This window comes from Varanus komodoensis, unplaced genomic scaffold (genome assembly GCF_004798865.1).
Source record: "Varanus komodoensis strain SLA01 unplaced genomic scaffold, ASM479886v1 scaffold4, whole genome shotgun sequence".
Lineage (NCBI taxonomy): Eukaryota > Metazoa > Chordata > Lepidosauria > Squamata > Varanidae > Varanus > Varanus komodoensis.
Window position 1 is genome coordinate 59,232,603 of NW_025335941.1, and position 11,395 is coordinate 59,243,997.

The window sequence follows — 11,395 nt, forward strand, 5'->3', positions numbered from 1 at the left end:
CTCTAAGTCTCAAGAGTGCGTGCCAGAAAAACACTTTCAGTATCTTACTGGCTCCCTGATGCCTTCCTTTTAAGAATGGAATGTGATCTAAAAACGTTTCAAGTCCCAACAGTGTCATACACTTATCTTTGTGATTCCAAATACTAGGTACCCAAGGACTTAAAAATTTCAAGGTTTTTTTTTTTTTCCAATTCTCAGCTTGAAAATCTCTTCTTTCAACTGAATCCAAAATATTTAAATTTCACAACTGGAAATGCATGTGTATCTGAATATATGGCTATATTATGTCTGATTTCAAAGTGGCCTGTGGGCCGGCAGAGTGGGGGCATGCAAGTGGAATAAGCTGCTATCTAGAATGGCAGCAAATGTGTCCTCCCCACCTTTTTTTGGTTTGTTTTTTATTTTGCTATTTGGGGTTTTTGGTCTGTTCTGTTCCTGCTGTTAAGGGGCACCGGCTGGCCAATTTTTGTTGTTGTTGCTGTTGTTTTTAAATGGGTTTCTTTTTATCTTCTCTTAATATAAACTTTGTTTGTTTGTTTATCTGGTTTGTTATCATAAACATTCAAAATACAGTCCTGGATACTGTGAAGGTACAATGGAAGATATTGGTGATTTTTTTGTGGTGACTGAATGCTTTAGACATTCAAGAGCTGAAGCAATGGGTAGCTTTCCCATTTATACCATTACAGATTCTGTTGTTAATTGTTGTGAACAACTCAGCTTTGGGTATTGGCTAGTATAAATAATACATCATAATAACTCTTAATAGTTATGTCAGCACCAATATTGGTATACCAATATCTACCAGATATAAAATAATCTTCATGCCTTAGGGGAATTTATCACATTAAAAATGGGGGGGGGGATTCTATACATATTTAGATAGGAAAAAAGTCCTACAACTCCCAGAATTTCCCAGCCAGCATAGTTAAACATGCATGGGATTGCGCCCTAAGTGTTGTTTTGTGTCTGTTTTTTTAAAACAGGAGTGTAACATTGAGAAAATAAAGGAGTGCACCCCTATATTTATTGGAAATATGCCCACTTCTTTCAGTTTTACCTAAACTGAGTTTAAGAATTTATTCACAGAGTAGAAGACTTCTCTCCTTAATATTCCATGGCAAATTTACTGATTCCAAATTGATTTTGGGCTTCTAACATGGAAGCGTAAAAATCTGATCAGGAATTCCAAATATTTTAGCAGTACTAAATGACAATCAGAACCCCAGCCTGCCTTGCTGGTCACATTTTGGAAAATCAGATTTTCAGTGAAGGTGGGAAAAAACGTTTAGTGTGTTTGGCCAACTGAACATCACAGGCAGGTACTATGAAGCTAAATGTTTGTTCAAACAACTCACAGTACCCATACTTCATTCACTGGATGCAGTGAAAATTAGATACACTCAGAGAAAGTATGAAGAAGTGGGTAAGAGGAAACTCAGAGCATGATCCACCCATGCATGCAGAAGATCGGAGAAAAAGAAAGCCAGAGAAGAGACACCTACATAATTATTTCATGATGTAGAAGTTTCTCCCATCCTTTCCTCCAAACAGCCCCACTTCATTGCCCAATTCCACCAGCCTCCTTCCACTTCCATTCGACTTAGCCTTCCCTGTGAAGATGCAGCTCACAGCCCTGGAGGTCTCTTAACCCATTGTTTCATGATACAATGCTGCTGCTACTTCTAGTGATGCTTATGGATGGGAAAGCGTGGGGGGAGGGTTACAAAATACATGACACAAGAATTAGAATGTGCAGAGAAGGGTTAACTTAGCCATTCTCCCTGGCTATTTGCCCGTTTTCTGCATTGGGGGTATTTTGTACAACTCAGAACTGAAACATCTACCCTTGCTGCAGTATGGCATCATCCAGCCAAGGAACTGGTACTGCTCACAAGCAAGCTACTTGTTTAGTTTGGATCAGACTGTTTTGGATCCCAACGACAGGCAGCCTCAGGATGCACACAGAGATCCAGCAGGCAGACATATGCCTATAATTTAAAAAGTAACACTGACACATATGGAAAAGAATTAACCTTATAATAAAAGTATTACTGCCGAATATCTTGTCGCTTTTTAACAATGGGTATGTAGCCTATGTTAGGATCTGCAGAGAAGGCTAATGGCCAACATGATGAACTACTGCCGGAATTACTTTCTTTTCACATTGTTACACGCTTATTGAAAACATTTGCCAGAATGCCCGTAGCACAGACTGCTTAAGCGTGATGCTTGATAAAATGCCCGAGCAAAACATTTAGCATGTTTCACCACAGCCAAGTTACAACAATGAAAAGAGCTGTCATGCAGCAAAGGTCAGCCACAAAATGATGCGATTATCATGAAGGGTGCCAAGTGAGAAATAGGCTAGCCAAGGAAAAAGCAAAACAGAATTATGACTGCTTTTCTCCTTCACAGATCCCAAGAGTCGGTTTAGAGGAGGTTTATGTAATTTGTTCAATTTAAACTACTTGAACAGCTCACCAGCCACTAGTTTCATCATGAAGATTTAGGGGCTTTACCCTGCCCTCTCTCTCAAAAGCCAGTACCAGAGAAACTGGAAATATCTGGACGACAACATCGATGCGCATTCTCACACAATGAGTTGTTCCAAGTGGGAGAAGCACAGTTGTGGCACAAACTGCACTCTTTGGCTCTTTCAAATTACACCTATGTTTTCAGACATAATCCATTCTTTTGACATCCAACATAATAAATTATGGAGAATGTGATACCTTGCTTACCACTTTGTGTCATTTTGGTTTGTCCTAAATAATGATAATGATAACGATAATGAAACTGATCTTAGCCTATTGTGGCCTTCTGGATCAAGCACTGAGTCTTGGTTATTATGTTATCCTAAACCAGCCAATACTTTTTTTGCCTGGGGAAAGTGGTTACCCATAAACAGAGATTGTTTTAAACTGCCTTTTACTTATAAATTGCCTTTTATTAAAACTATTACGTGCTCTGAGACTGGATAGGAGAGTAAGATTCATTGTATGTTTAAAATATAATTAGAATAAATTCATACATATGTAAAAAGTAAAACAGTATTTGAATAAATACAAATCATGTAAAACAAATATTTATCTTATATTCTAACTTGTATTTATGCTTAGTTTAAGCTGTTGCTTGAAACTACAAGATAGGGGAAATCTTGTAAACTGTCCAATTCACAATCTGCCATAGAGTTGTTTATTGTCAGTATTCTTAGTAGAATAACCGGGGCAAATGTTCTGTATCAAGTACCACAACAGAAATTTATCAGGGTAAGCATATGCTTTTAACTACCAACACAAAACAAAATTGAGAGATGCCTGCAGTTTCAGGAATTTACAGGACAAAAGACATTTTCAAAAGATATTTCCCCTCCTTTATTCTCTTTTCCACCATCTCAGTGGACAGAGCAAATATCTTTGGCTGGCATTTGCAAAATGTTTTATGACCAGAGTTATTAAAGGCAAAATATGAAGCTTTTGGATTTTGAAGCCCTCTGAAGAAGTCACAGAGGACAAATACAGGCAGCTGTTAATAGTTCTTTTGTTTTGTTTTTCTGCTGAAATCTCTAAGTTCAGGTGCTATAAAACTGCAGTTACTTGAGCAAAGTATCCTGCAGAAGACATAATGAAACAATTTAGGAAAAGCAGGCATAAAGGGTCAAAAGGTGTTTTAGTGCAACACCTTAGAGACTAAACAGTCTGTTACAGCATGAGCTTTCACCAGAAGCATGATGTGAACCTAAAAGATACCAAGATAATTAGCATATATGCTTACATAGCATGAAATTCATAAAGTTTTAAGCCAGCAAGTAAGTCTTCCTTGCCAACTGATCAGACCATATTTTTAAAAAAAAAAAAATGAAAAGCCCTCTGGCACCTTAAAGGAGCGATTTGGACATTACTAAGAACGAATGCACCACAGTTGCCAGTATGACCCACGACAAGCCTCAGGCATACACTCCCCCTCCTTCAGCGCAGCCCTGATGAGTTTGGAAGTTTTTGTTTCAATGATTGATTAATCACAGCTTGACATATAACAAGCCAACTTTAAACCACAGATGAGGAAGCTGATTTGTTCCAACACATTAGAGTTATGATTAACCAATCTCCTCTTCACATTCTTGCCAGGGAGAAGGAGGAGGAGAATGCAAGAAGTCCGAGGTTTTGCTATTGGTTGAACATATTATAAGCTTTAGCATTACATCCGAACAAGGCCGAAGAGTAGCCATTATTATGCAACAATCTTTCATGGTCTAGAGTCAAATCCATTTCAAGATTTTAAAGGAAACTTCTATAAGAAAAACAAAGAGCTTTGTTACTCACTTTCCCTAAAACAGAAAAAGAATCAAAGTGTTATATTTGCCACTAAAGATGATACACTTTTACCAAAGATATAATTTCATAATTCTTTATTTACTCCAATTTGTATACGATGGGAAAGGAAACATCAGAGGAATAAATGGATTTTTTTCCCCTTCAACATAATCATCCAAATTTAGATTGTTCAGCTGGGTTCCTTTTGGTTATCCTGCATATTGAGAAAATTATGAAGTATATTTTAAACATGAAATGGCAAAAGTACTTGGACCAGATAGGTTTCCAACTGAACATTATAAAATATGCTCTACCTTTTTGATCCCAATGATTCATCATAATAATATTTTTGGACTGGTCTCTTAGCATTGTTAATAATACTAGTAGTGTTGTGATTCTTATACCTAATAAGGGCCATAAATAGCACACTAATTATCAGCTTATTTCATTAATTAATGTAGAATGAAAAATGTTCTGTAATGTAAAATGTTAACAGCAGTTTTTACTGATAGAGTAAAAGATATCACAACATTTATTTAATGCAACCAGATGGGATTTATTAAAAATCAATGGGAAATTCATAAACTCAGATTAGCTTTTGACCTGAGTGCTTTCAATACAAGTAGAACAAATCCAACTGCTAGTATTTCTTTGGATGTTGAAAAAGCTCTTGACAAATTTATTGGAAATTTATCTTTGCTATGTTGAGAAACTATGGCTTTCTAGTAGAATTTTATGGGTAATAATTTTATATTCGACCCCAAGAGACAGAGTCAAAAGCAATTATTGTTTCTCCAACTATTTTATAGCAGGGAAAGATACAATCATTTAGATTGTATGCAAATTTAGATTGTTTACAATTATTTTTATGCTGATCAACTGTTACTGCTCATCTTGAAACTTCAGTCATTAGTTCCACTTTTGATGTTGGCAATCTGTTGGCTATTTAAGTAATTACCTATTTGGAAATGCTTTTCCCTAGACATATATCCAAACGATTGAACTAAATATGAATAAGCTGATCAATGAGATCTCACATGATAGACAGGATGCAATTAAATACACCTGGCATATTTAGGTACCTAGAATTGTATAGGCTTCACACAGGATTCTTCTGTTTATACCTGGAAACTATATTCAAAAATTTAACACTTTGTTTCTGAGGTTCCTACACTCTCACTCTCTCTTCTTTGAATAGGATGCAACCTTCAAGTTAAAAAGGTGTATATGGCTTTCCAAATATTTGTTGACCAGTTCTAAATTCTACTTTTCTCCATTTAGATTAGATTATCAGCTCAGTCAGTTCTGGAACCTTTAGGTCTGATCATCTCACCAGAGTGATGGCATCAGGCTCTCTGCAAACTAAGAGAGATGAGGTGCTCCCTACAAGCATGGCAGTCAAAGAAGTACGGCATGTTACATCTTGCCATTTACAGTGTGGTCCCTTTTCTCATACTAAACTGACTTTACCAGTAACTCCATATTGAAATATTGGTAAGAAAATGTCAATGTGACAAACTCAGACATAGAGAATTCTTCTTTAGCATCTTCTTCTACTACTCCTACTACTTTGAATCAATTAGTGGGCATAGATAATAAGTTGTCATCTGTTATTTTCAGTTTTGCACATCAAATACAACACTGGCTTTGGCAATACCTGACCCTCTGTTAGCATCTGGGTTTGCCCCTAAGGTTTGTACAGCTTCAGAGTCTCCTCTGTTATTGGAAAAATTGCTTGAGGCTGAGCAGCTATATAAAACCATGACTCATGTTTATAAATACTTAGTATCAGTGAGTAAGTATGAGGTACCGACTCTCAAAGGCAAACCGAATAGGGTATTAGATGGTTCTATTTTGCCTAATCCATGGAACATTATTTTTATGACTGTCACAAGAGTTTATGGTTCTTTGCTGATGTCTTATTCGGCAAAAAAAATGTTTCATGTTTCCTGGATGCCACAACAGCTTTTTAATAAGTATGTGTCAATGCCAGGTAATTGCTGGAGGTACAAAACTGCAAATGTTTTGCTTTGCCACATGTTTTGGCAATGCCAGTGGCTGATCTCTTTGGGTGGAGATTATCCTATGGATAAACTTAGAATTCTAATGTCTTAGCCACTGTGTTGTGTCAGTTTTCAATGTTTATTTTGCAAGTTGATTTGAGTAACTGGAAAGGTATAATGAAAATGCACTGACAGCACAAGCTCATACATATCTGTGCAGAATTAAGTTCCTCTGAATTCTGTAGGCCAACTCCCAAATGAGCATAGGATTGCCGCCTACATAAACAGACAGTAATACCTCCTGGTTGGCCTTAATGATACTTTTGATGTAAGCACCAGTGCTTAATTATCCCCACTGTACTTCTGCTCACTGACATAATCCAGATGTCAAGCAAGCAAGGAAAGTCCCTGAAGTTTCTTTTTATTCCCTTGAGTTAATGGAATTGTTCCTCTATTTTGAAACATCCTGGTCCAGCCCTGAGCCACGGAGTCCTTTGTACCTTTTGACTGGGCTCGCATGTTCAGGGACAAATAACTGTAGCTATTTTCCCCCCATTGTCCACGACAGTTTCATGAGTCAACAGCCCAACTTGCTGTGTTGGGCAAACCTAGAGACTGTGTTGTCGCCGGGGCTAACAAACTACCAAAACCCCATGGGCCGTTGGGATATTTGAGGGTCTTCCCTCTCAAACAAGTTATGACACCACCAACAACCAGGCAGGTAAGTAGGCAAACAATACCTGGAATACCTCAGTGCACATCCCAATTAGTTTAAGCTGTGCAGTGATTGGGCCATTGTGTTTTTTGCAAATGGATGTTTTCAAACACCTGTGTGCCACAGATAGCATGCCTCTGCCTTGCCATAAAGTACCCTGAAACACTGGAAGTGGAATAGCAAAACCCCAGTCAGTTCCCTGTGTGAACTCTTCATTTGACAGAGTGCTTAAAAATACCACTTTCCCTATTTATTTTCTGCATTTCTATCCCACTTTTCAGGTAATAACCGTCTCCCAAAGCAGCTTGTATCAATAAAATGGCTAACAACTGGCAAAGATTGTACACTTTCTAAATAATCTTAAAGAGGAGACAGCCACAAAAAGAGTTCAAATCCTCCAGATCGTACCAGAAACAGTTGGATGCTCATATGCCAAACCTGCATTTAGAATATTTTTTCAGTATCCAGGGAAATGTTTTGCAGCATTAGCGAAATTAATATTTTAGCCAACTGTTATGTAAGGAGAATGGGACCAAATTTTCAGTTATGCAAATAATCCGGTTATCACTTATGTATTAGCTATCACATTCTTCTATTCATTTATCAGGGTTCCTAAATTTCTTCCCTATGGCCAGTAAAGTCAAGGTAACTAGGACAGAAATAAAATGCTATTATCTTAGAGAGAGACAAAGGGAAAAATCACTATTTGCATATTCCTTATGCATCCTCATCATCACCACATATTTTTCCAATGCAAGCCAAATTTTGGGTTTTATTTGAACCAGTAAAAGGAGGTGACTTCAGAAGCACAACAGGAAATATCAGATTGCAGATGCAACAGGCATTATCTTTGTTATCAAACCACATCATGTAAATGGCACATAAAATAAAAATATGTAATTTGTTATTTATTTCAGAAAAAAATGAACATAGAGAACAAATTCCAGTACAAACAATCCTTTTTATAACGAAAAATGTAGAAGCACATACCTGAAAAAGAACATAAACAGGGCAGCTGTGATGCAGAACAAAATGACCTACAAAGAGGGGAAAAAACATTATTTAAATAACTAATTAACAACAAGAGTGATACAACTGATCTTAGGTTGTATGATACCACAATAATTCAGTGAAGAGTTTTAAACATTTAGAGTAATTTATTTTTGTGATTTTTCTCCAACATGCTTTATTTCTAACCTCCCAACATGTTAACAAGTTCAGGGACTGAGAAATTTGAAGATGCAGTGTGAATTATCAGAGAAAAGCCCTTATCCAGAAGATATGCAAAAGGAAGGTGGAGCAGGAGGCAAAGGCTTTGTGGCAAGGAGTGCTGTATTTTCAATAATGCCAGTATCCTATCTCTCTTTCTAGTTCTCGGATCTTCAGAAGAAGATAACCAAAGTGCCAGTCTGTCTTAGTGCCCCCACAGTCTTGCTATACGTATTTGCCAAGAGGAAGTTCCATCCAGGAAGCAGGCATCTACCCCTGAATAAAAGAGCATCAGCAACAGAGAAGCAAAGGCAAGGGAGATGGTGGCAGAGCTGGCCCTGTGGTGACGATCCAGCCAGCCACAAAAGAGGGTGTAAAGATGGGGAATGAACAGATGAGGCAAGGGGATGGTGGCGGCACTCCGATGGGACCTGAAGCCAACTTTAAGCACAGGCAACCTGCTGGCTCAGCCTGGCCATGGTCCATCTTCCAGGGCTCCTTACAGACCACAAACAAGAGAATGCTTGAAGTATACATGCCACCCTTCCCCACCCCACCATACTGGGAGCTTCCAACAGGCTTTGCAGCAAGTCGGCGAAAGCATCCAGATTATGAAGTGGCACACACTCATTTCAGAAGTTAATGAAACCTCAGTTGCACATATAAACATAACTTGCAACTCCCTGCTGTTTCTTCCACGTGTTTTCTTTGCTGCCTACTGGCATAGGTCCATGCATAATTTCAGCAGAGATATTCTGCCACAGTTGCATCTCAGCATGTCGGTTCAAGTTAATTATTTTATTTTTCCAACAGTGGGTGATGCTGGCATCAGTTCAGATTGCTACAAGGGTTTTCTGATCATTAACAGTTGACTTGGAAACATGTGATTAGATAAAGACTGGATTCAAAAGGAGCCTACTCCACTAAGTATTTTAAAGGCAAAAATTAGTTGTTGATTTTAAAGATGTGATTCTCCAAGAATGCCCTTTAATTGTTGGTATTGTTTGCACAGCCCACAAAAAAGATAAATGCAATGTTAACACACTTTCACAACATTCCTGTTCACTGGCAGGTATCATAATGCGCAAAACCTAACCTTTGATGTTTACTAATTCCACAAAACAAACTCTTCCCACTACAGTACTTGGTTTGGACATTAAATACGGCATATTGTAAAAGTAACACGATCCTGAAGGTAACCTTGCTGTAGGACAAGTTGGAAGTCAAATTAAAGAAATAAAGTTTCTGAGAGTTATGGATGTAGTCTAGTTAGATAAAGCAGGCAGGAAATTTGTCAAGTAGGGCTTGAGTCATTTTTAAGTGACTGAAAAGATTAGGGGCACAGAGACAGAATCCAGTGCTCTTTCCCATGGCTACAACTTCCAACTTCAGTATAAGTTTCTTGTAGCAACCCTTCCCTTAAAGACAAATGCAAAGACGCAAAGAGTGGCTTCTGCTTTTCCGATAGGATTTCTTCGTTATCTCAAACTGCAGGACACATATGCTTCATTACCTTGTAACATGGGAGAGCATCTGTTAAAGAATCAAAAGGACAAGATCTCTTTGGTGCATGAAACTAGCAGTTCAGTTCTTTATATATGCCAATAACCTAAAGCCAGCAAAAACAACACACACAATTTAGTCCAAAGTTTCATCTAGTCAAACAGAGGGCTGGTGGAGGGGGGGTGTTTAATGCAAACTCTCAAATATAGCGGCTCCAATTTAAATGGCCTTCCATGCATCCAAAACTGAAAAAGCTGCCTTAGACTGAGTCAGACTATTGGTCTATCTAGCCCTCTACTCTTGACACTGACCAACAAGGCATGGGTTTCTATTCCAGCCTACCTGGAGATGCCAGGGATCCTACCTGGGACCTCCTGCATTCAGGACTTCTGCTATACGACTGAGCAACAGACCTTCCCTGAGCCCAACTTCAATTTGTACCTCACCTCCACTATTGGTGGCCATATTGGTCCTAGTACAAGCCCTATGTTACTTCAGCTAAGCAGAATGTCTTTTGCAATGAGGGATCGTGGGCTTGTCCTGAATCCAAGGTCTTTTTGACTGCAGATAAAAAAGAGACTCTCCATAATTGAGGAACATTGTGAGCTCCGTTACCTGATGATGAAAAACACCACCTGCAGGCAGAGATCATGGGGTGTGCATTAGCCCCACAATCCATAACGCCAAACAATGAGAGCCTTCTACCTTTCATTAAGCTGGTTTTTACGGGGGGTGGGGGGGTGTCGGCAAAGGGCTAAGAACAGTGTCCAAATTAGGCTTTTCATGTGTTCAAGTTTGCTTGCATGTTGGATTGAAGTTTGTTTGCACTCCATGCAGCCCAAATTATGTTCAATACAGGATAGTGAGGGCCATCCCTAATCCACTTTCCTCTTTTGACAACTGGCACCAGACATTAATTTGTTTAGCAAATTTATCTCCAGCTTTTCAGTGGGTGTTATTTAATTACTCCCATAGGTGATTAAACACTTGGGGACACATGGGTACATAAGGCATACACTCACAACAAAATCACCCCAAACCAACCAATATTTTATTCTGTTTTATTTTTTAAGTCCACTCCTCTTCTGCCTTCCATTCATCTCCGTACCTCCAACTGGCCACAAGGAAAATCACACTACAGGCTTCATGGGAGTAGCTGTCACCTGCTGTTGCTCCCAAAGAACTAGCATTCAGTGGCATAGTGGGCCAGTTACACATAATGACAGCCCATGGACTGTCAAGGCCTCTCTCTCCCACCGTCCATCACTCTCCCTTTTCATCTGCTTTCCTAAACAGTCCAGTAACAATCTTTCCTGAGCTACCAGTTGCGATGTTCAAGCCTGGAACTCTAGGTTATTGAGGGCTAAACAACACAGCATTTGAGCCCATGGTTTCTCATTGGGTTAAAACTTTGGGGCATCTAACCCTCATTCATTCATGGTCTGTCCTGAACTGCTGCCAATCATTTTCACTGGATACCCCTAAGAAGTTTTAGTATTTTGAGAGTGAGGAGGGTAGATTCATCTATCCACTTTCTAACTCATGTTATTTGTCATTTCCTGGTTGACATTATGTCCTGCAGCTAGATCCTTTCCCCATTCTCTCTCTCTCTCTCTCTCTCTCTCTCTCTCTCTCTCTCTCTCTCTCTC

The 11,395-nt window shown here is 38.8% G+C and overlaps 1 protein-coding gene across 4 annotated transcripts in view; it reads right to left on the reverse strand.

The window, feature by feature from the left end:
• The window catches only part of TMEM135 (transmembrane protein 135), a 179,042-nt gene that overhangs the window by 54,754 nt on the left and 112,893 nt on the right, over nt 1-11,395 (reverse strand). For all 4 annotated transcript variants that reach the window (XM_044441519.1, XM_044441518.1, XM_044441520.1 and 1 more), the window contains exon 6: nt 8,025-8,071. In XM_044441519.1, the coding sequence (XP_044297454.1) occupies nt 8,025-8,071 (47 nt within the window). The remainder of the gene's footprint in view (nt 1-8,024; nt 8,072-11,395) is intronic.